The 25,604-nt window shown below is 48.6% G+C and overlaps 1 protein-coding gene across 1 annotated transcript in view; it reads right to left on the reverse strand.

The window, feature by feature from the left end:
- The window catches only part of TENM4 (teneurin transmembrane protein 4), a 431,524-nt gene that overhangs the window by 207,751 nt on the left and 198,169 nt on the right, over positions 1–25,604 (reverse strand). Inside the window, exons 4-6 of the mRNA XM_012651003.1 lie at positions 14,618–14,873; positions 4,366–4,464; positions 2,925–3,160 (exon numbers count right to left, since the gene is read on the reverse strand). Coding sequence (XP_012506457.1) covers positions 2,925–3,160; positions 4,366–4,464; positions 14,618–14,873 — 591 coding nt within the window. The remainder of the gene's footprint in view (positions 1–2,924; positions 3,161–4,365; positions 4,465–14,617; positions 14,874–25,604) is intronic.

Genomic DNA, 25,604 nt, shown 5'->3' on the forward strand with positions numbered 1-25,604 from the left:
AAGGACATACTATCAATGACTTGAGACACAAATCCTCTTGAAGCGACCTTAGATCTGGCCCCTCCTCTCCACCCACATTGGCGCTCTCTTAGTTGAAGCCATCAGCTTTTCCTGACGAGTTTATTGCAATAGTTTCCCACCAGGTCTGCCTTCTACTCTTTCCTCCCTCTACCCGTATCTTTCTAAAATAAAAATCTGACTATGTCCTACCACTGCTTAAAACCATTCAATGGCTTCCCAATTGCCCATCCGATAAGGTCCTCAACTTGTCCTCCTAGCTGATCTTCATAATCTGATGAAACGCTCCTGTATTAACTCCAATGGTGCAGCCCACACAACTCAAATACTTCAAATACAGAAAATTTCTTTGCCACCACATCATCCTTTTTCAAGGCTTTGAAAGTTCCCTTGTTTTGAAATACCCTTTTCTGCATGTCTACTTCTGGCTAATGCCTACTTTAAAATTCAGCTCAAACATCACCTTTCCCAGGAAGCCTTCTCTAGTCCCCTCGGCTGGGGTTGGGTATTCCCACAGCCCCTGAGCTGCTGTGTAAATCAATCACTGTTTTAGATTTGCCTGCTAATGTAGCGATCTCCTCTTTTAAGCTACGGATGCCTCAACGGTAGGGACCGTATCTTTAACCCTAGCATTTAGCATCATGCCTGGCTCAAAGCAGATACTCTGTATGGTTTGCTGAATGAAAAATAAAATTCATAAAATAGTAGATTCTAAGAATCTCAACGTTGGAAGGAAAATTAAAGGGCGTCCAATGAAAACCCCTAGTCAGTGCTTGAATCTTATTCTTGCTAAGTGGTCACTAAGCTCTATTTGTACCCTTTCTGACAGGGAGCTCACTACTTCCAACAGTAGCCCCTATCTTCAGATAGCTGAAGACCGACCATGTATGCTTATTAAATGGGAGAGGAAGAAACCCACGGGATAGAAAATAGGAGAGAGTTTGATTAATCATGTAAAGATTTACTTTTCCTCATTGAGCTAGACTACATGATAGAAACTTCAAGACTTCAATGCAAAACAGATTGATTTCTATATGCAGCAAACTACTTGACTGTTGAACAGTGACACTGCCTGTCCAAAAGTCTACTTGCTTAGGGAATAGAATAATGTAAGTCAAAAGCAGGAGCTGTGCCAGTGGCTGGTGGGGACATAGTATTGGTGGTGCCAGAAGAAACTTTCATACAAAGTAATGGCGCATAGAACCCCACAGCCCTCACCTGTAATACAATCTGTATCAATGACACCCTCTCACGGAGCCTCGGTAGGCCCTGACCTCTCCCAGTTTGGCTGTTCCTTTTAGCCAAGGACCGACAGCAGGGATGGTAAATGCCTGATCCATTATCAATATTTTCCATTCCTGTGACCATGACAGACATCAGTCACAGAGACTCTTTTACATTGAGTCTAAATACAGCCTCAGAATCTTTCTCAACACAGCTTTCCTGGCAGCAAGACCTAATCAATCAGATAGAAGCAGAGATGAAACAGGCATGCCATCCTGCATCCAAGGCCAGGATGGCATGGAGCCATGAAATTCTCAGCCAATATTGATAAGGGGAAAAGATATGACATACTAGAGGAGGGTTATTATAGCTCAAGACACTTTAGGAGAACCTTCTTGTTTTCAGGACCGTCATCTCCTGATTATTTGCTTTTATAAAATTCAAGCATCTTGAGAGAAAAGTGAGCACACAACTTGAGTCACCCAAACTTCCACCCATGCCTGAACCCCCTCCACCTCTTGAACAGTGGTGGCGCCTGCTCTATTAATGGCTCCTAGGGGCAGCGCTTACTACCTGTCAAGATAGCCCCTTCCCAGCCACACTGGCTTTTGTTGTTACAAAGTTCTTTTTCATGCTGGGCGGCACTCTGTCTTCTTTTGGCCTCTGCTGGTTAGTTCTATTCCTATTTGCGGGGCTTGTGCTGAAAAAGTCCCCTCTGCTTAGAGAATCATCTCAGCATTCTCAAGCATGGATTCAAAGCCTTCTCAAGTTGGCCTGACCTACCTTAAATCTGAGAATTATAGAATCTGAAGGCTGGAAAGGACAGGGGAAGCCAGCCTTCCCTTCGATGCCCTGCCAAGAGGCTGACTTACGCAGAGGCAGCAGACCACACAATGCCCACATCTTTTCAGGTTCATGTCTTTCCTGGGAGAAGACCAAAGAGCGGGGTCAGATATAGGAAACTGGACTGTCAGAAACAGAGGACTGCGGAGTGAGAGCTGTCCCGCTGCAGCCAGGCGGTGGGACAGGCAGAGCTCCTCAGGGCCCTGTCATGCTGGGGGTCAGGTGAGTGCTGCTCTGCACTCCACACACCCCTCCGCCAGCTCTGTCCACTCACTGGGACGTGCTGCTGCTCAGTCGGAATCTCCCAGGGCTCCTCACCATGGTTTAACTCTGGACCTTGGTTGCCGCGATACCCTCCAACCACCTCGCCAAACCTTTGCCTTCAGACGTGCTTTCCTGGCAGTTTCCCTCCAGCCCCAAGGCACTGCACCTCCTCGCTGCAGCCGTGAGGCACCCACGGGAGAGGCTGCCTGCTGCCCAGCCTCTCCAATTTGTCATTTCATTTGTAGTGACTCCAGTCTATGACGCTCATGCCATAGCTCACCACCACAAAGGCCTGTCTCACCGAGTGCTTACACCTCAGTGCTAGGCGCCCAACACCTGAAAGGACACATGCTCAGCTTCCTTCCTGGTATAAGTGCAGAGTAGGAAGGAGGGCCCCGAAGAGCTGACCCTGAAGTTTGGGGGTGTAGGCTGTCCAGCATGCCAGTGCTGCTTGGCACACACTGCATGCTTTGACTGCCATGCTGGTGAGGAGCCTTCAGTGCCCATAGGTGTCTCGGTCACTGCCCTCTGGGCCAGAGGGGAGCCAAGGGAAGCCAGGGTGAGGGGGTGCTTACCCACAAAGTATGCCAGCAGGATGACCAGCGTGGCCGAGATGACAATGGCGCTCAGGGCTGCGCACTTCCAGTTACAGTACTTGGAGGGCTTCTTGAGGTTGAAGGCCGGCCGGGCAAAAGTACTGCGGGGCAGGGGCCGGGGCGGAGGAGAGTACACCGTGCTGGACGTCAGCGGGTACCCTGGTGACGTGGTGCAGAAGAGCGGGGAGGTGCCTCCAGGCTTGAAGAGGAAGTGCCTGCAGACAGAGAAGAGCAAGAGCGCATGAGGGTCTGCCGGCGGCCTGGGCGCCCAGATAAACCTGCGGGACAGAGGCAGCAGTAGAAGAGGCATGCAGAGGAGCCTGGAGAGAGAGAGTCACCCAGAGACGATGGGAGGGACGCGAAAAGGAGAACACGGACCAGACCACAGAACAGCACATGAAGACACGTTTCCACGGAACATGGATGGGAGAGTCCTGTCCGTGGGAAACCCACCCAAGGCAAGGCAGGTGTTACCAACTCAACAGAAGGCTGGCGTTGAGATCCTTTTCCTGGGAATGGATGGGACTGAGTTTCTGTTTCTTGGGGAATAAACTACCTGTTCTCTAAAATTATTACAGTAGCTTGGAAAGTGTCTAAAATCCTGTTCTATCCCCTGGAGACAATAGGGCCTAAAATTTTTCTTCTCCTTCCAGTATGTTCATTGCCAGTGCATCTTGGTTGAGGATTGGTGTACCCTTCTTTTTAAAGGGAGTCTTGTTGGTGTTGAAGCCAAGAAACCACCACTAACTTCTGCCATGGCCAAGAGTCCCCTAGTGGCTGTTACACAGCCAATGGCAGCAAATGCCTGCAAAGCACTCTGCTCAGAAGCCAGACTGCTGCCTTCCAAGCCCCAGGTACAAGCTGTGTGAGAGGGCAGACGGGCAACTGCAACCCACAGCCTAGCTACCGTCTTGAGGGCAGCAGGGCACAGTCAAAGCACATGATGTGGCCAAACTAGGTGTCAAGGAATCCTCCATAGCTTGGCTTTAACCATGGCCATGGGAGGACTTGCACACAGCCTGGGAAGTGGGGTGCATTAGTTGCACTGTACACCCCTGCAAGTCTTAGGGTAAACCCACCTCTGTTGGGGTTCAAGATGCCTCAGGCCACAGAATACACACTCAGAATGCATACAATACAGGGCCTGTGCTGCATAAAAATTGCTATATGAGATGGTTTTCAGAATGGCAAAGGCAGCCAGTGAGATGCCGAGAGCTGCATATTAACAAGACTGTTAATATGCTGGGGGACAGGGTATTCCAAGGATACACTGTGGCAAGTTGCACATGGACTTGGGGATGGGCATGCAACATGGGTCACCTCCCCCAGGAAATCCCAGGGAAAGGTCTCAGGTCTGCATGCAAGCACAGGAGCCACGGGGGAGAGCACACACAGAGAGGAGCATGGGGATGTCACCTACCCGTCACTGTAAGCCCCATCATGGCGGGAGGCGCCGAGAATGTCCATCTCAATGAGGTTGTCCTGCAATGTCCCTAGGAATGGCTGCTTGCCTAGGTTTCTACGCACACATGGAGACATGAATGAAGCAATGAGTCATGCATCGATGAGGGGGATAGTAGAGAAACACATAAAGTGGCTGTTTGGTGCAGCTGTGCGTGAGACCAGCGGGACACGGTTTCCAGGCGATGGGTCAGTGTGCAAGCCACGTGTGCGAGGGGTCCACCTGGCACAGAGCATCCAGAGGGAACATTCTCTATACAAACCCAAACATCTGGCCATTTGTGCATCAAATCACAGCTCTCACTGGGGAGGCCTGACATGTGTCCAACACTGAGCTAGGTATGTTACAGTCATTTTCTTAAGTCTTCAAAATAGTTTAAGTGAGGAAGGCATGCTATCCCCCTTCTACAGATTAGGAAACTGAGATGTGCAGAGGTAACAGGACTTGCCAAGGTCACCAGCTAGCAAGGTACAAAGTAGAAATTTGAGGTCAGGTTTATCTGATTCCAAAGCCTGTTCTTTCTCTTCTATTTGATACGGCTTACAGCTGCTTAAAGAGTAGTGGAGACATTCATTTTGCTAGTCCAAAGAAAAAAGAAAGTCAAGCATTCCGGGCTATTATTTTCTAAAGTAATGGTTCTCAAACTTTAGTAAGCCTCAAACCATCTAGAGTGCACTGCTGAGGCCCACCCCTAGAGACTTGGGGTCAGCAGGGCACACGGGGCCTGAGACTCTGTATTTCTCCTAGGTCCCCAGGTTGATGCTGCCCATGGTTGGAGTATCACAGTCCTTTAGCTGTGCAGGGACCTGGGTGATGACTGGTTAGCAAGGATGGTACCACGCAGAACACAGAGGGAATATTCTCTGTCCCCCAAGTACACTGAGGGCAGCCAGCACTTTGTGACTTTGCCTACTTCTAACCCAGAATGAAGACAGACACATTTGCCCTTTTTGGTGTCAACCAGGGTTGCTACGTGACATCATTCACACCGAGTGCCCTGGGGCCTGTTTTCTGATATTTTCAGGATTGCTGCCAGCTCACTTTGAAACCCCATAGTGAGTCATTGCTAACACTCTAGTGGTGGCTTCAGCCTGTTCCATGTGCCCGGAGGAAGGACTAACTGCACAAGGCTAACTTTTGGGCCCAACCCTGCCAAGAACCTGCCTTCTGACTTTGGCCAGGTCTTGAGAACCAGTATACCCAAATTCAAGTCCCTTTTATGCTACTTTCTTGCTGTGTGACTTTGGGTAAAACCCTTAACCTCTCTTAATCTTACTTCCTTCACGTAAAAAGCGATTATAACACTAAGTTCACAAGGTGGCTATAAGGATCAACTGAGATAATGTTGGAAGAAGTTTTAAGGACCATACAAATATTACAGAAGGACTAAAGCTAAATATAATAGCTGCTATCTACCCTGTATCTACCACATGTTACATAGTTGCTAGGAGCTCTGCAACTACTTTAAATCTTATTCCTCAAAACAACACCACAAAATCAGTACTATCGTTGCTCTTTTGCAGACTGGCAAAGCAAGGCTCACAGAAGTAACTTTTAAGGTCACATCATACAGTAAACAAGTGACACAGCTGGAACCGGAACCTGGGTTTGTCAGACCCCAGAGCTCACTTGCTCTCTGCTTCATAACCATGTCTCACTCTGCACAGCCTTGTGACTACTGCCCCCTGGCCAACCTCAAAGACCAAAAGGAGGAGGGGCTGTAAGTAGTTTCAACATCCCATGTTATTAACATCCCTAGGGGGACAGTGAGAGACCAAGGCAACACTGTTTTACAGTCAGGCCATTGAATACTGTGGTGGTGGTGGGGACCACCAGTTTAGTGAGTCATAAAGGGCTGCCTGGGCCCAGCAGCCGGGATGGTAGGCTGTTCTGCTGGTGTTCAGGGCCCCTGAGGCCTCCCACAGTGCCTGGGAGGCAATGCAGGGGTGTGGAAGTCCCTCAGAGTAGCTTCATTTCTACCTCCAGGCAGGTGGCTCTGCTGATGGGAGGCCCGGTGGCCCAGCAGGAGGCACACAGGACCTGAGTCCCAAACCCATCATTCACTGGCCCTTGGCAGGTGAGCTCATCTGAGCATCCGTGGACGGGGATAATGCTCACTTATAGAAACGAAGTGTGATTTGGATATCACTTCTCTGCTCTCAACCCTCCAATGACTTCACAAGCCTTTTAGAATAAAACCATAGTCCTTACCAGGGCCCACAAGATCTTATAAGATCCGGCCCCTACTACTTCTCCAAGCTCATTTTCTGTGCTATAGCTTCACTAGCTTCCTTGCTGTTTCTCCAGCAAGCCAAGCCTTTGCTTTCATCCGCCTTCCCCAAATAGCTCTATGGATCAAATCCCTCCCCCAAATATCTGCACAAAATATAACCTCCCTTCTCAACTATTACCTTCTCACCCTAACAGCCCCCACCCTGCTCTTCCCAATCACACCCTGGCCCCGTGTACTGATTCTCCTCACAGGACTCAACACTACTCATATATAAGGAAAATATAAGGCAGTGCCAGTGCAAGGGGCCAGGGCATGATTAGGAAGAGATAAATGTATATCTATATGTTTACACACATGTATATGTGTATATATGTTTACTTGCTTATTGTATTTTTTTTATTTCAGCATATTATGGGGGTGCAGATGTTTAGGTTACGTATGTTGCCCCTGACCCCCCACCCCCCCAAGTCTGAGTTTCAAGTGTGTCCATCCCTCGGATGGTGCGCATTGCACTCTTTGTGTATGCATACACCTGTCCCCTCCTCCTCCTCTCCCCTCTCCCCTGCCCCCTGTCCAACATCTACAAAGAAGAACTGGTGCCTATCCTGCAGAAATTATTCCACAACGCTGAGAAGGACGGATTCCTTCCCAACACATTTTATGAAGCCAACATAACCCTGATACCAAAACCAGGAAAGGACGCAACAAAAAAGGAAAACTACAGACCAATATCCCTTATGAATATAGATGCAAAAATTCTCAACAAAATTCTAGCTAACTGAATCCAGGTGCTTATTAAGAAAATAAGCATCCACCATGTATTTTTTCTTAATGCAATTTAAGTTCCACGAGGCAGGAGTCTTACACATCTTGTTCACTGTTATCTACCCAGAGTCTATAAGAATGGCTGGTATGTAGTAGTAGGCCCTCAATAAATACATGCCAAATACTGCTGAATTCAGGGTTACAAAGGGAAGCATGCCTGGCATATAGCAGGTACACGGTGCCTAACTGAAGGCAGCCACAGATGATGATTTATTATTACTTCCTTCATCCCTTGCATTTCAGGAGGGAATTGTCAGCTCTCTTTCCAGTGTGCGCAGGTCCCAAGGGCCCCTGCCCAGAGGGCCCAGGGAAGAGCTCTTGCTGCCTTCCTGGGACCTGCGGCTGGCAGCATGGCACACTCCCTAGAAGAGCTGGGAGTTGGCTGGCATCACCAGCTTAGGACTGTGCTCTCAGAGTCATATCCATAGCTTAAAAGCATCATAAATACACAAAGAAATAAAATCGGACAAAAAAGACAAAGGATAAAGATAAAAATGTTAACAGTGGGGATTTTCAAGTGACTGGATCAAGAATAATTTTCATTTTGATTTTTATAATTGAAAAGGAAACAGTTATTTCTAAAAAGCGAGAGAACAGATAATTATCTCATAAAAGTACAGACCTATTAGGACAAGGGAATTGGCAAGGCAACAGAATAAAGGCCTTCTAGAGCAACAGGGTGCCAGATCTCCTGAAAGAGCTTCCACATGCACGCTAACTCGGATATTAATCATTCAGGTCACTCGGGAATTTGGGGGGACGTGAGCACTTGCTGAAAATGCTGCCTATTCAGAATGCTACTGGCGCCTTGAAAAGTCTTACTTTGTACTTTTAAAACTTAGTTGTGGGTCAAATTATTTGTCATCATTTGATTGATGAGAAAAACGGAGGCCCAGAGAGACATGTGCCCTGCTCCCAAACCCACAGCAAGTCCGGGGTAGAGCTGAAAGTACAACCCAGGTGTCCTGACTCCCAGTTCAAGGCTCCCCTTTAAATTTACCATGCCCCCCAACACTCTGGGTGTCCAGTTCTGAGAAACAGAAGCTGTAAGGATTTCTTGATGGGGACCCTAAGCTGCTGGGCCCACCTTCGGTTGCAGCCCTGCATGGTCTCCTCTCACTGCTGCTGGGCGCTCAGGTATGGACACCTGATTCACTTGACCTGCACCATTACCCCATTTTACAGATACGGGAACTAAGGCCCACACAGGTTAAGTGACTGCCCAGGGTCCTAAAGCAAGGAAAAGGCAGAGATGGGACTCACGCCAGATCTCTCTGACCTCCCAGCCCCGAGCTGCCTCCCAGGAAGAAGGTCAGTAGTATTTGGGGAGGGAGCTGCAGCCAAGTGGAGCGCTGTTCTTAAAGCTACTCTCCGAACGGGGAGGGACTGGCTCCCCTTTCAGCCTGGGGGGCAGTGGCGGAGGGGCGCCTTGGACTAGCCCCTGAACTGCCTGCAATAGGGGCTTCCAGGCCCATCTGTCTGACCCAGGGCAGGCTGAGCTCACCTCACAAGGGCAGAACAAATGGCTTTTAGGAAGGAAGTGGCCAGGAAGCTGCAGCGGCCAGCAGTTCTTCAGGACTGTCCTGTTTAACACCTCACCTTCTCCCAGTGAGCCCACTGTCCTTGACCACATTTCTGCCCACGAAGCCCCGGGATAGCCACTGCTGCATCTGATTCTCGCAACTACCTGGAGGGGCAGGACAGGTTGGGATCAAGCCCCACCACCTCAGCTGAGCCCCCAAGGTGTGCAGTGGGTCAGTGACTCAGCTAAGACCACACAGAGAGTTAGTTACGGAGCTGGCATTTGAACAAATGAATGGAAAAAAAAAATGAACCAGGTACCAGGTCTTCCAGGCCACAGTGATACTTCTAGAAGGCCAACCCCATAATCCACCCTCCGATTTAATAAATACTGCTAGCTACTCACCCCCACTTCTACCACCCCCAGCTTCCACGCCCACAGGGAAGAGCGCGGCCTCCTTTTCACGTAACTCAAGACCCTCCTCGGCTGATCTCCGTTTGCTCCCATCATCAGGAGACTCCCTGTGCTCCCACCTCACCCAGCTGTTTGCATCTCTTCAAAAGGCCAAGCTCTCTCCTGGCCCCGTGCCCATGCCCAGCAGTCCCTGGGCTCAGAATTCCTTTCTCTCTGCAGACTCCTCTCAATGGATTCCTGACTGTAACAACCAGGAGGCTGGCACTGGGTCGTGGTCAGTTGTATAGGCTCTGGAGCCTGCCCGGAGAAGGGACCCTGGCCCTGCTACTTACTGGCTGCGGGACCTTGGGCAAGTTTCTTCTCTGTGCTTCAGATTCTTCACCTCTAAAATGGGGATGATAATAAGACTACCCATGTGTGCAGAAGAGTTAAGACAGTAGTCCCGACTGCTGTGCTTTGAAAGACCTGCTTATAAAGGTTGGCCCTGGGCTGGTGTCTAGGAGCTTAGGTATCAGGAGGGTTCCCACCATGAATTGATGAAGAGTGGCCAACTCACCGTGCCTAAGCTATTTGTGTGAACACAATGGTTTATGCTGAACACTTGCTTTCCTTCTGGGAGTGTGATACTTCTGGGCAAGAGGTGCCTATGTGAGAATCCCCCAGTAAAAACCCTGGTTACTGAGGCTCTAATGAGCTTTCCTGACTGGCAACATTTCACATGTGTTGTCATGACTCGTTGCTGGGGGAATTAAGCACATCCTGTGTGACTCCTTTGAGAGAGGACTCCAGAACCTCATGCCTGGTTTTGCCCAGACTTCACCCCGTGCACCTTTTCCCTTTGCTGATTTTGCTTTGTATCTTTTCACTGCAATAAGTCAGAGCTATGAGTATGATGACCGTAGGTTGAGTCCAGTGAGTCCTACTAGCAAATCGTCAAACCTGGGGCTGGTCAACATACTACCTCATGGAAGAGTTGTGAGGCTTAAAGAGCTAATACTTAGAATAGCACCTCGCTGTTCCCAGGAAGGGCTTTTTGAGTATTCATTATGATTATTACTTAATGTGCCAAAGGAGAGGGAACCACACCCTCCTCTCTGCTCACGGTACTCCCTCTGTCAGAGCATTATTCACGGTGCCTGTTTTCATTCATTCAGGGGTCTGGTCTGTTTCCCTCAAAGGACCACGCGCTTCTTACATGGCAGCGGGCTGCATCCAATGTGAGTCTGCGACTGAATCACCAAAGACAGGGAAGACTGTCCATCTCAACTCTCTGCAATGCTCAGGGGTTGGCCTGGCCCGCAGCAAGGCACTGTGTGCCATTCTGGGAACCACACCAGGGCTGGGCTGGAGACTGCCAGGGTGGCCCCGGTCCCTGAGGGTAGGCAGGGCTATTCCCCAAATTCAGCGTGACCACAATATGGGCCCCAGGCTCCCAAACCAGGCTGCGATCAGACGAGCTAGAGCTGAGGTCTGGCAGCCGCCTGCTCTGGCTTCTCCTCAACTGACAGGAGCCTGATAGGTTATTCATCAGACAGTCCCTGTGAAATCAATTAAGTGTCTGCTGCAGAGTGCAAAAGAAGTGGATCCGGGTTTGAACCCTTAATATATGGCTCCCACCAGAATGGATTACAGGTACACTTGAGGAGTTTAAAGCACCATCTTACCCCAGCTCTAGGGAGCATGGGTAGGCCCAGGTTGCTCTCTGGGGGACTCAGTCAATCCTGGAGATTGCCAGAGGTACAGTGAGAACAGAGAAAGGAGCAAGCTTACTGAAGCCCTGTTTCTCCTTCATTCTTCTGCTAGCCTTTCTTTTCCTGCCAGAATGAAACCTAAATTCCTCCAGGTGATTCTACCAACTGTTATAGTATTTGCTCAGCTATTTATTTTAGACTCCAACATGGACTCAGTCCGACAATTAGGAAAGGGTCTGTGACTGTTTCTCTGGCATCGAGAGGCTCCCGTCCTAGTGGGGCATACAAAAGCTGTTTAGGACAACTATCTCAAATAGGCCCTTCTCTCTTGGTCTTCTAGGCCTTTGTTCAGACTGTGCCTCTCTCAGGCCCTCCCTTGCTCCCCTCATGTATCTGGGGGACTCCTGTTTGCTCTTCACCTCTCAGTCACACGGTACCAGGTCTACCAGGAAGCCTTCCATTTTCCCCACTCAAGTCTCAGTTAAGTAAGTTTATTCATTCATTCGTTTCATCATTCATTCATTTTATCTGTGTGTGAATATTTAGCGAGCAGCCACCATATTGTGGCAAGCCCTGGGTTGAGTGCTGGGGATCCCAAGCCAATTAAAATGTAACACATTCCCTATGCTTACCTCTGTCATAGTACTTATCCTACTGTAGGAGAGTCTGTTCTCTTAAGTGTCTGCCCTGTTAGGCACATTCAAGGATCAGGGATGTTAAGGAACTTGGCCAGCTAGTAATGTTAAAGCCAAGGTAGGAATGAAGGTCCATCAGACTTCAAAGCCCATATCCTTTCCACCTGATCAGCTTGTGATTCTATCTGCCAGACTTGACATTGATCCCTCTTAAACTGTACCTTGTTGGTTTTCTGCCATCAACCAGTTAAGGTCAGTATTAAGATCCAGAATTCTGATTGTGTTATCCAGTGTATTAGGCACCTCTCCCAGTTTTAGGCTGTCCTTAGATGCACAGACCTGTGGGGTCACAGAGGAAGGCTTCCTGAAACATTTCGGCTGGGGCTTCAAGAATAAGTAGGGCTTGGCTAGACCAAGAAGTGAGAAGGTGGGCAACTCCCACAGAGTTGTGCAAGAGTGTGTGCAAAGGCACAGAGAACGTGAAAGGGCTTGGCATCTGGGAAAATGCTGACAAATACACATGTATGTATTATACATGCACAGATACATACTGAACATTAAATATATGTACTACTATATATATCATATATATGTACATGAATATATATATAGAAAGTGGTGTATGTGAATATGTACCTATGTGTTAACAATGGTTGTTACCTTTTAGTGACAGATACAGGTGATTTTCTTTTCTTCTTGCTTATTTCATTTTTTAACTATTCTACAATGTACAATGCTTACTTGAGTAATGAAGTATAAGGAAAAAGAAAAGGTTGCATGTGGTTTGCACGATGGATGTGGGAGAATAGAGGGTCAGAAAGGCAGGTGAGCATTGGCTGATGGGGCAGGAGAGGTGAGCTGGGACCACCTTCGCATCGCAAACTGACCATTAGGAAAACCTCCCTACTGCTTGTCCTCTATCTTCCTTTCCCTTGAAAAACCTGGAGTCTCAAAGTAGGAAGTCCTAATTTGATCTTAAGTGAGAGAAATGAACATCTGAGCAAAGGGAGTGGTGACGGTGGTCCATGCAGAGAATCAGAACTATCCATTAGTCTCTGGCTTCTTTCAGCCGTGTCTAGTCATTCAACAAGCATACTGGAAATAATGGAGATCTGATTAAGCTACCCTGGTGGGATGACATACGATTATTCGACTCTGTCACTAACGAGAGAGAGCAAAGGAGGCATGAAGGGAAAAGTCGCACATGATTTTAAGGATGCCAACAGAAACAATATTTAATTAAGAGACTGGGGGCTGGAGAGGAGCTGGTTGGGCTGCATCTCTAAGAAATCTGCTTTTGGAAAAATGATTCCACAGGAATAAAATGGTACAAAAGGATGTTGATTTCGCTCATGGGACTCCACAGACTGAATGTGACGATACTATAGTTGTGTACTTGGGAGTCATGTGGTTATACTCTCCATGTATGGATTAATTCTACATCCTTAAATCTGGTATGACTGTTTTCTTCACGGATAAAACACAGGAGTATGGGAAAATAAAATTATGTTTCCTACTACTCTAAGAAATAGGGGCCGGGCGCGGTGGCTCACGCCTGTAATCCTAGCACTCTGGGAGGCCGAGGCGGGTGGATTGTTTAAGGTCAGGAGTTCGAGACCAGCCTGAGCAAGAGCGAGACCCCGTCTCTACTAAAAATAGAAAGAAATTAGCTGGACAACTAAAAATATATAGAAAAAATTAGCCGGCATGGTGGTGCATGCCTATAGTCCCAGCTACTCGGGAGGTTGAGGCAAGAGGATCACCTGAGCCCAGGAGTTTGAGGTTGCTGTGAGCTAGGCTGATGCTGCGGCATTCTAGCCTGGGCAACAGAGCCAGACTCTGTCTCAAAAAAAAAAAAAAAAAAAAAGGAAATAGGGTAGAAGATTAAGAGGTTCTACTTTTGCCAGTCTGGGATACTTCATTTTCACTTTAGAGAAAGTAGGGAAAGGCTGTGCCCCCAGAGTCAACAGTGCTTATCTCAGAGTGGTAAGATTATGGGCAAATCTAATTTTCATCTTTAGATCTTTCTGCACTTTCTCCAGTGAGCTAGTATGGTTTTATAATCATTTAAAAACCTTCCATTGTGGAAAAATAGTGGCTAGGCAGAGGGAAGGGGAACAGCTACCGAACTCAGGCTGACTGAGTCCCTGAGCTGAAGGAAGAAGGGAGAAGGCGGAGGGATTGGGTCAGTAGAGACCTGGGGAAGGTGGCCGTGGTGTAGGGGAAGCACCGCTGGACGGAGAGTCAGGCAACTGGTTCAAATCTTAGCTGTGCATCAACTGCCTGCGAGCTTAGTGACGGGCCCACTCTGATTCTCAGCTTCCCAAACTCCCGAATAGGGATCATCATCATACCACTCCATAAAGGTGTGAGGATTGCATTATACCACACACAGGAAAATCCTTGTAACCAACAGCTATGTATACATGTTAGGGATTATTAGGGCTTTAGGTGTAAGTGATATAACAGCAGGAAAGGAGCAGAGGAGGGGAAGACGGGAGAGCCAACCCCGGCCAGGCATGCCAGGTGCTAGGCACAGGGCGATGGGAAAAGGTAGGGAAAGGCGAGGGGAGCGCTGGAATCACGCCTGCACTGAGAGCGGGCTCTGCCACACGCCTGTGCCGGGCCTCACACATGGCTCTCGTCTACCTTACGCGCGGCCCGGCCAGCGCGCCGTCGCCGCTGCGCAGACAGGGAGGTGAGGCACGGAGGTCCAGCAGCCTGACCGAGGCCATACCTTTAGCGAGCAGCAGGCTGGCGCTGGCCCTCGGGTCTGCCGGGCTCCGAAGCCCAGGCTCTGTCTGCCGCCCCCATCCCGGCCCTTTTCTCTGGCAGTCAGAGAATGGCGCCCCCGGCTGCGCGCCCGCCCCAGCCTCGCCGCGCCCCGCACCTGGTCTCCAGGGGGATGTTGCTGTTGAGCAGCCAGTTGTCCTGCGCGTGGCCGGGCTCCGGGGCGCCGCCGGCGGGGGGCTCTCCGGAGAGCGAGTGGTCGGTGGGCGCCGGGCTGGGGTTGCTCCTCGGCGTGAAGTTGCCCCGGTTCAGGGAGTTAATGGAGGCGGCGTGGTGCTGGCTGGGGGTGTGGGCATGCGACAGCGGCGGCGGTGGCGTCCGGAGCCGCGGGTGGCTCTGCAGGCCGCTGGGGTGATCTAGGGCACAAACCGAACACGCGGTCAGCGGCCGGCGAGCTGGGCACTGTCCCGCTGCCAAGAGGCAGCCGCGAGGGTGACAATAGACCACAGGGACAGGCCCTGGCAAATAGCAATGTATGTAGGCAACAGGTGTTTATTGAGCAGCTACTATTCTAGGTGCTGGGGATCCATCAACGAATAAAACAAACAAAAATTCCCAACCCCGTTGGGCTTAAAGTCTAGTAGGGAAGAGAAACGACAAACAACATAAAAATGACTAGTTGCAGTGTCAGCAACTTCACATTCATTCTTTCATGGTTTTAGGAACATGGTTTTTAAAGTGTGGTCTGGGACCTTCAACATCATCTGGGAATTTGTTAGAGATGAAAATTGTGGGGCCCTGCTCCAGACATACTGAATCACGAACCCTGCGGTGGGGCCCAGCAATCTGATTGCACAAACCCTCCCAGTGACTCTGATGTACGCTAAAATTCTAGAAGCACTGATTATATATAATGGTACATCGTAAATGGAGCAAGGTATAAAAAGTAAAACATAGTTTACTGAAATGGTGATAAAAGCCAGGAAGAGGACTGTGGCCTGTGCACATAGGGGCAGTGGTGAAACTTCAGACAGGGTGTCCTGAGGGAGAAGATGACCTTTGAGTAAAGCGAGCCATGCTGGTGTCGGGGTGGGGAAAAACTACCACCGACATTTATTAAGCACATAGTATGTGCCGGAGCCCTGTTTCGAGCCCTCTGCAAGTGTTAATTCAACTAATCCTCACGACCCACCACAGAGCAGGGACTGTTTTTATCCCCATTTTACAGATAAAGAGATTGAGATAAATATTTTATTTATTGCCTTCAATTACTTGGAGCAACAAGTTTTATTATAGCCAATTTAAAGATGAGAAACTTAGACTTGGAGCAGGTAAGTAAAGCGCCCAAGGGTATGTGGCTAAGTGGATGTAATTTACAAAGAAATAAAGTAAATACAATTTCTGCTGATGCCACAAATGAGGCAAGTCCTGCAGGTAAATCTTTACCATCCATCGAAGCTATGTTCACAGAAATCCCAGTCTTTCGAGGCCGATGATATTATGGGGTGAGAAAGTTAGGAAATTAGATTCTAGTCTAGATTCTGCCACTCGTTAACTACATGATCATGGACAAGTCTCTTAACCTTTTGAGCCTCAGTTTTCTCATCCGTAAAATGGGGAAAGTAGTTTATTTGGGGGAATACAGAGCTATAGTGAAATCAAATGAGGCAATCGGTGGGAAGGAAATGTTTCTGAAGTTCAAGGTTTACAAAGTATTGTGTTTCATTTGTTCCTCATGAGAATTCTGTATTTTACAGAGGATCCTGAGAGTCAGAGAGAACAGGCTTTAAACTGAGGCAGATGCGATATTCCCAAGGTTGTGCTCTTCCTTGGATCAAGAGACAGCTTTTTGGAAACCATCAAGCACAATCAAGTGTGAGGCACCATCAGTGTTACGGATAGTTTTAGTGTAAGATGTATCACTTTCAGCTTTTCGGGTAACCCAATCTTTTATGCCAAAGAATGATAAAGCAAATCTGGTGGGGGATTAGGGAAGGGGACTTAGGGGTAGAAGGGAGAAAGAAACCCAGCTGAGTGGAACACTTCCTTATTACAAGCTGTTACATTCAACATAAAGCCCACACTGGGCCTACAGAACCCTCTGGAATCTGATACACTGTCTTCCTGTCTTCCAGCCTCATCTCTCCTCAGTTCCTTCTCTGTACGCTTCTCTCCAGCTACACAGTTGTCCCAGAGGCCAGGACGTATGCTGAGGCAGTTCAAGCAGCTGAAATCTCAACTCCAATGAGGAGGGTCCCTAGGAAGGTGACAGAACGTGAATGGCACCTCCTGAAGATGTGCAATGCTGTAGCCCTGAACCAGAAGGGAGCTAGCAAGAATGGCCCTTCACGGGAGCAGAGAGAACCTGGAAGCCAATACGACCTGTCCAGGCAGAGTGTCCCACTCAGAGTACAGAGAGCCTTGGACCAGGGAGAAGCATCTGGTCGTTTGTTTTGTCCAGCTGTCCTCAGGCAGCACTTTAATGGAGACAGACAGAGCCTGGGACAGAAGCCAGCAGCAGAAGCAGCCTCCTGGGCTGACTGAATGTCCTCCCCACCCATGGCCTTTCAGGCTGTTGGCTGTGGTCCACCAGAGCAGGGAGAGGCAGTGACTGAGCCGCTCCTGTCCCGTGGTTGTTAGGAGGCCAGCAGACAGGTATGACCTAGTCCTTGCTCCTGCCCCAGCCCTAGGAGTCAGCTTCCTCATGGCATTTTATTTCACTGATAGTAATAGTTGCTGCCACGTATTTTAGCATCTGCTGTATGTGCTTTCACATCCTTAACTTTCCTAATGCTCACAACAACTCCCAGAAGGCAGTATTAGTATTATTCTCATTTTATAGATGCGGAAGCTGAGGCTTACAAAGCTATTAATAGTAAGTGGTCCTCATAATACAAAGCCTAAATTCTGTCTACCAAACCATGATACCTTTGCATAAAACACAGACATCTAATGGCCAAAGACAGTAAATAGACTCTTAGTCTATTTAGTAAGCAGCGTCTAGGTCTGGGCCAGAACAGGCTGGTCTGCAAGCCTTTATAAAGTTGCTTGGTGACTCAATGGGGACAGACACCAGGCTCTGGCTTGTTAACTGTTTAGAAGGGGTGTCAAGAATCCCAAAATGATGAGATTTTAAGTATAAGATCACTGGCCACATCTAAAAACCGATTTCTAAAACCAACTTCTTCTATCAGGACAAGAAATATTCTGGTCTAGTTCTATTTTTTGAAAGCTCAGCTTAACACCCATTCCACCCAGAAAGACTCCCTTGCTCTATCCTCCCCAACGTTTTCTTTTGCTCTTGAATGCTGACAGTAGGCAACCCAGACCTCTCACCTTTATCTCCTCCCCCAGAACATCCATATTATGTCCCTGTCTTGCCTCCTCTAGGAGGTGTGAAAGCCCCTACCCCCTCTGTGCTGGGTGATCATGTGTCCCAGAACTGAACAGAAGCTCAATACAAGTTCACTGAGTGAACAGCTTATGTGAGTGGCCTGGGCAGTCTGTCCAGGTGAGTGAGGCTGTGTGGGGTACATCTGTGTGCAAAAAATAATGGCAGACCACTCTGGACCCTAGACCACGGGCCTACGCAGGCCTTTAGTTACTTGCCAGGTACCAGGGTCACAGATGCTTCAGCCAAGTCCTTTGTTTCTCTTCCCTCACCCCTCCCAGCCTGAGAAGCCTAAAAAAGGGGACCTTGATGTTTCCCAGGTTCCCAAGGGAGAAGCTCTGTATTTGGGAGCTCAGAATGGGAGCCTCACTCACAAACCCCAGAAAGAAATGTGACCTTCCCCAGGAGCAAATGCTTGCTCTGGTCTGAATGGACTCTCTTTTTTGCTCCTTGGGCCAGGAGGGGAGATAGAGGTGAAAGGCTATGGAGGAGCCCTCTTTTATCCCCTCCCCAATATACACTCCCCTCTTCAGAGGGAATATCAGAACCAATTCACGCATTCAGCATTTATTGAGTGCCTGTTCTGTGCCAAGTCTTATAAACCAGGTGCTGGGAATAAAACAGTGAATGAGAGGGATGTGGCCTAAGAGAGAATGTTCTTCTGGTTTCTATTTACTGGCTGGGCGGCCTCCAATAACTCATGTCTCCTCCTCTGTCCTTGGTCAGCGTATCTGTGAAAGGGTATACACATTCCTACTTCACCACTTTTGGGGTGATGAAGAGCCGTGGTCTTTGCTCAAGTGCCAAGTATAATGTGGACTCCTACTAAGCCCCAAGGGAAGGACCATGTGTCATTCATCTCCATATTCCCAGTGGCAGCACAGAGCTGGGCCTGGTGCATGGTAGGCCCTCAGTAAATATTTACAGAATGTCCGGGAAAGAACAGCAAATCAGGTAGCTGGGCTTCTTGCCTGCACAAGCAGTTGCTTCTCTCCTGCTACTGGGAGTAAGCATCGGTACTTTTGCAAAGATATGCTGTAAATTCCAATTTACACCCTCTTCTTGCAGATACAGCTCCAAGTGTATCTGTGCATCAAGCCCAAATGTGAGTCATTTTACTGGTATGTGTGCACACCACTGTCAGTAAAGGTCACTTGCTTATCTAGGTTTTGCAAGCCTGGTTTCCAGGAGGATTTTCTTGTTCCTTTCAAGTTCTCATATATATTTGCAGTTGCTGGTGCCCTCTAAAACCTCAGACAGTTTTCATTTTATATGCACGAAACTCCTGGACACTGAAGCTTCCTGTCTGCATCTCCCTGAACATAGTGAGGCTCCTTCAGATTGCTGGCCAGAACAGTAGGTAACAGGAAAAGACTAGGCTCTGGTATCATACAGCCCTGAGTTCAAGTTTTGGCTCTGTCACTTACAAGCTGTGTGACCTTGATCAAGTCACTTAACTTCTCTTGAGCTTTTGTTTCTTCTCAGAAAATGGAGATAATGCCCACCTTATAGGGTTGTTATGAAAATTAAATGAGATAATGTATGTATGGTGCTTGGCACAGTGCCTGGAATACCATCATTCTAAAAAATGATAATTATTGATTCCACAATTATGATAAAGGAATGTTGAATGAATAAATCGTAAAGCACTAAATTGTCACTGTGGTGACCACTTTAGCATTTACGACAGGGGTTCCAAAGCAAAAAACCTTGAGAGAGAAAGAGCAGGAAAATATCTAATAGAAGTGTGATACTCTTTTAGTAATAAATGACTGCATTTCCCTCTGGACAACCCACTGGCTCCCAGGAGCTTCAGTCACAGGAGGGTGCCCATAGCTCAACATGTGGCTCAGAGGCTAAAGAGACCAGCTGCAGCCCTGACACTTTAACTACACCAGATGCATGGAGTCTCCACGTATCAAAGATGAAGTCTCCTTTCTGCATTCGATAAGCATCTCAGGGCAAACCAGGCAGGGGCTGCACCCGACTCCATACCTCTCTGTCCCGGGTTCAAGGTGCACTAAGGAGAGGGCCCCCGATATTGTTTAATCAGTCGGCAATATTAAATAGCCCTTTGTTGTGTGCAGGGACTTGATGGGTTAAAAGATAAGCCCCATCCTTGACAAGTATCCAGTGCTTGGGGTGACAGGTGGCAAAGAAAGTTGGAGCTCCCTCTCAAACTAGGCCTTAGCTCTGTCTCTTACAAGCTACGTTCATCTTTCTGAGCCTCTAGTTACTCATCTATAAAATGCATATTTAATAGTAATGGCAATAAAAGGAAGAGAAGGAAGATGGGCTGCCATACGTTGAAAACACAGAGATTGACAAATAAAACAAATAAGGTCCTTGACTTTGAGATGCTAATAGTCTAGTAAGGATAACAGACATACAGATACCACACAAATTGGTAATTATGATGAAATTATACATTATTATACATCATCATGTACATCAGTTAACATTTATTGAGTACTTACTACATGGAAGTACTTTACTTATTTAATCCTTATAACACCTCTGTAAAGAAGGTACCATTATTACTCCCCATTTTGTAGATGAGGAAACCGAGGCACAGAAAGGCTGAGTAATTTGCCCAAGATAACAAAACCATTAAGGGATGGAGAATTGGAACTCAGGCAGGCTGGCTCCAGAGCCCATGATGTTGAGCACTCCGCTTATGTACATAAAATGAGTTAATACAGGTAAAGTGCTCACATCAACACTTGTCCCACAGTGAGCACTTTACAAGCGTCAACGACCATAATCCTTGTTAGCTTACCCCACAGCCCCACTGGAGCATTATGGGGCACAGAGGGCTGCTGCCAGACGCTGACTGTTCGGGTCGCAGGGAAGTTTCCGAGAAGTGACACGTGACCTGTGTTTGAGGGGCATCCTAGGAAGAGGACGATGCCTGTGCAAGGGTGCAGAAGCCTGAGTGTGCAAGGCCGGCTGGGGACCCTTTTTATAAGCCGTGTAGGAATGGCTGTGAGGCGGAGGGGCCAGGGGTCATCGCCTGGAGGCACTGGGCTAAAGAACTTGGCCTTTATCTGGAGGGTGAGAGGAAGTGCCATGGTCATATCAGTGGTTGAGGACAATTCCTGGTTGCCTCGTGGAGGACGAACCAGGCGGGGGCAGGCTCCAAGCATGCCCAGACACTGCAGCGTGCCTTGCTGGGAGAAAGCCTCCGGTGGAGCACGTCACTATTCCTTTATGAGATCACATTCATGAGAAAAAGGCATAAACTTCCAGAGCTTTGGCTCAGGCAAAGAACTCAAACGTGTCAACAGCCCTGCGATCTAAGGCCTGCACCGGCTCCAAGAGTGCCAGGCTGGGTGCCCACATCCAGCCCTGAGAACGGGAGACAGGCGCCCGAAGGTCTCCTTGCTATGGAGCTAAAGACGACCCTGGCGTGCACTGCAGTCATTAATCGGGCCCTAAAGATTGTCAGATATGAAAGATGACGGCATTTAATTATCATAAAACACAAAAACTCCAGCTGCCTGAGAATGCCAACAGAAAGAGTTATTTGGCTTCCATTAAAATGCCATCGATGACCACTGACACGGGATGGTCAGTGCTGAGAGCTTAGCTAATGAAACTTGGCCTCCACGACCGATTTAGAGAGGCCAGGAAGCTCTCTGTCACCACCGTTGGCAGGTGGGATCTGGTGCCCGACTTCCAGTCTCAGTTTTGCCTCCTTCAAGCTGTGTAATCTCAGGCAATTTATTTAACCTCTCTGAGTTTTAGTTTCTTCACCTGTCAAATGTATACATGAGAAAGTTTCTTGCAAACTCTAAAGTCTTGTGCAAGAGTTAGAGATAACGATTACTATTATTAGTACCTTGAGCCAGAATGGATAAAAACAGTGAAGTCCAAAGTATAACTACTGGTCTGAGCACGAGGCTGGGGGGGGGGTCACATTTTTGTGAGGTTTTCTCTGCCCATACATTCCTTCTCTGGACAAGATGCTTTCAGTTCATTTTCCCTAAAGTCCTTCTGTGTCATGGCCCATGCTCAGGTGTCCTAAATGGTACTTGGCTTGGACCCCCACACAGACTCACGGAGAGGGAGGCCCACTGAGGCTGGGTGGCAGACTGTGGAGCTTCCCGAGGCTCCCCTTCCAATTTGCTTGATGGGGAGTAAAAAAAGTACCCTGAAGTCACAATATATCTGCTTCTGCTTCCTCATTCATTTAGTCAGAGCAGAAGTTTGGGTGAACACTCAGACTATTAAATTGCTTTGCGTTTTAGAAATAACCATCCATGAAGGATATGAAAAAGCCTCATCGTATGATGCAGTGGTTTTCAAACAGAGGTATCTGGAAACGTGGAAGGGGGTGTTTTCTGGTTGTCACAACGTCTGGGAAGCACAACTGGCATTTGGCATGAGGGGGCCAGGGAAGCCAGCCATATTCAAGGAATGGGACCCCATGGTCCTGGGGCTATGCAGTCCAGTGGCAGTAGGATGGGTAAACAGCTACTAGAAGACTTTATTCTCTCTTTGCTTCCCCCACCCCCATCCTCAGATCCGGATCATTCTCTGCCACAGGAGGCTAACCCTTAAGGACTGCATCACCTGGGCTCCCTTGGCCCCTGGCTTGTTAGCTAGGTTTGGCTAACTGTGAGCACAGCAAGACACCGAAAGGTAGGAGGAGAGACAGGTTGAAGTAACCTCTTTACTATGATTTGAATGTGTCCCCCAAATCTCACGTGTTGGAAACTTAACCTCCAAATTCATATGGTGATGGCATTTGGAGGTGAGGCCTTTGGGAGGTAATTAGGATTAGATAAGGTCATCAGGGTGGGGTCCCCATGGTGGGACTGGCAGCTTTCTAAGAAGAGGCAGAGAGACCTGGGCTGGCATGCTCTTGCCCTCTCACCATGTGAAGCCTTCTGTCATGTTATGACACAGTAAGAAGGCCCTCATCAGATGTGGTCCCTGGATCTTGGACTTCCTGGCCTCCGAACTGTAAGAAATACATTTATTTTCTTTAGAAATTACCCAGTCTGTGGTATTCTGTTATAGCCACAGAAAATGGGCAAGATGCTCCTCTTCCCTACCCACAGCAATCCTGCTGCAGCTATGTCTCAGGCAGTGGCCACATCCCCGAGGGCTACAACAGTTTACAGATAGAGTGGTCTAGAGCAGCTTCCAGGAAGAGCAGGGACTTGAACTTGGCACTGAAGTGGAGGCAGGATTGAAGCGGATGAAGGGGAGGAAGATGGCATTCTAGGTAGGGGGCTGGCATGAGTGAGCAAGGGCCCACAGGCTGGAAGATACAGCCCCACGCAGCAGCAAGGTGGTGTGGAGACCTGGGGGTGTGGAGCAGAGACCTGGCGAGGGGCCACAGAGAGAGACAAGGCTGGAGCCCACCTTCGGCTTTAAGGGTGTTCAGAGGGCTCACCCCGACTTCTAGTCTTGTACAGCCGAGCCAGTCACAGGAGTGAACCAGAACTCCCAGGCCTCATTAAAATGTACATGAGGTTCCTCATCGAGCAACGAATGCTGCCCTGGGTGGGGGCCTGGGGGAGAGTGCCCTGCTGCCTTTGACTTGACAATTGAGGAAGAGCAGAGTTTCAGAGTCTCTGTCATAGAGAGGTGTAATCAACATTGCTGTATTCCCAGGTTCATGGTGATTTACAGACAAACCAAGCCAAGAGCATCAAAACCTATCTTTTCTAAATGTGGTGCATAAATGACTTGGTCACCATCTGAACCCAGAAATCTAACTATCTCCCAATATATACTCGCCCAAACTTCATTCTTGTGCTTGTTCCCAACAGCAGCTAATTTGCTATGTGACCTTGGGCAAGGGACTTAACCTATCTGAGCCCTAGTTTCCCCAATTGACAAACAGAAAAGGAGGTAGTGGGAGATGGTAGAAGGTCTAAATTTTTAATTACATCTAAGATTGTATCATTCTTGGCTGATGAGCCTGTGTTATTTATCAATGATTGTCTGCTTGCAAAACATGTGCACAGTGAGTTGTGTACTAAATCGCATGGAAGAAGGCAAAAAAGATGAAATGGAAGAAAGAGAAATATGTGGTGGTCCTTTCCTCCCTCCCTCCTTTCCTGCTTCTCTGCTTTCATTCCTTTTATAAACATCACTTTCTACAGGTCTTGTACTTGATACTGGAGACAGAGATGGATTAGACGAAGTTTCTGCCTGTAAAATCTGGACGGACTTGCCGCAGAAGGAAGCTGCAGCCGGGGTTGCGGGGATCTTTTCTGGATACGTGCTCTCCCCCAACTTGAAGCTGTGTCTACCTCAAGGCAGAATTTGTCCTGGGAAAGGTTTCTGGCTGTCAAGTATGTTTCTCTTCCTTCCATTGTCACCTTCTTACCCTTTTCAAAAATGATCTGATCCATGAAGAGTTAGGTCAAGTCCCACATCAACAGGGAGCCACAGTTGATAGGTGAGAGAGGGGTGTGTGTGCGTGAGTGTGGGGGTGGAATTCAGCTCAGCGGGAGTCAGCAGCGGATGGAGAGGATGAGGATACGCAGCTCCTGGAAACGCGGGGAGGCCGCACTGATGGCGGTGAGAGCACGAAGGACGAGGGAGGGACACGTGTGCTGTGCCGAGGAGCTGGAGTGGGTGATCCTCCCCTGAGGTCTCTGGAGCTAGTTCATGCTTTCCCTGGCTTCCCTGAGTGGTGAGGGGCTCAGAAACTGTGTTGCTGTGGGAGTAGGCAGAGGACAGATGAGGTTAGCCTAGAGAGGAGAGAGGGTGGGGCAAGGCCTTGAAGAAAGTGTGTCTAGGAGCCCAGCTGAAACACGCCAAGCACCTTATGATTAGCTCTCCAAGTCTCATGGCTATGCCCACACAATGCACATGCCAGGACGTTAAACACCCACTGCATGGTATGTTAGAATCCTAGAGATAACTGTTCCCAGCTTTGCCATTAACTCGCTCTGTGACTTTAAGAAAGTCCCTCTCCCTGGGCCTCAATTTGTCTATCTGAAAAATGAGGTGCCTTCATTTTACAGATAATCTCTTGAGTGCCTTCCAGCTTTTGACACTCTGATTCCTCATGGCTTCCCTTGTTCCTCTCAGGGAATTTCCTGGAAAGAGGACAACAGTGAGAACACTATTGCTGTTTTCAAACAGCGGAGGGAGGAAGAGGGAGCAGTAGGAAGAGGACTCAAGATCAAGGCCAGCAAGTTACCTGGAGCAGACAGCAATTCAACCTAAGAAAACCCTTCTTCCCGCCGGCTGTACCATGCAGAAAGGGCTGCCTCTCAAGGTTGTGGGCTCCTTGTCAATGAAGCAGAGGCTGACATAACCAGCCCTCAACCTCTTCCTCGACTTCAAGTCTCTACCACTCTAACTCAGTACACACACAGTTAAACTTAACGCCTCCCTGTGCTCCCCCACCCCCAATTCCACTCCCCCTCCTCATGCTCCTGAGCTCAACACCACCGGCTGCCGCCAGAACCACCCACCCAATCAGTCAAACCAGACCTCTGGGGATCATCATTGTCTCTTTCCTCTTTTTCAGGTTCAACAACTTGACAATGATTACCAAGCCCTCCAGCTTTCACCTTCCTTCCCCCTCCCACCTTAGCACAGGTCCTCATCGGTGGACAGGTAGGGCAGGGCCATAGCCCGTGTCGGTGTCCCAGGTGGTAGGCTCACCCGCTCCGCTTCACTGGCTATCCGTCAGCTGGAGTCAGCTCCCCGAAAGGAAACTAGGTCATGCTGCTCCCCTGTCTTAAAGCCTTTGGGTCCTAGCCCACCACTCCAGGGCAGCACC

Source organism: Propithecus coquereli, unplaced genomic scaffold, assembly GCF_000956105.1.
Source record: "Propithecus coquereli isolate 6110/MARCELLA unplaced genomic scaffold, Pcoq_1.0 Scaffold344, whole genome shotgun sequence".
In the NCBI taxonomy this organism is placed as follows: domain Eukaryota; kingdom Metazoa; phylum Chordata; class Mammalia; order Primates; family Indriidae; genus Propithecus; species Propithecus coquereli.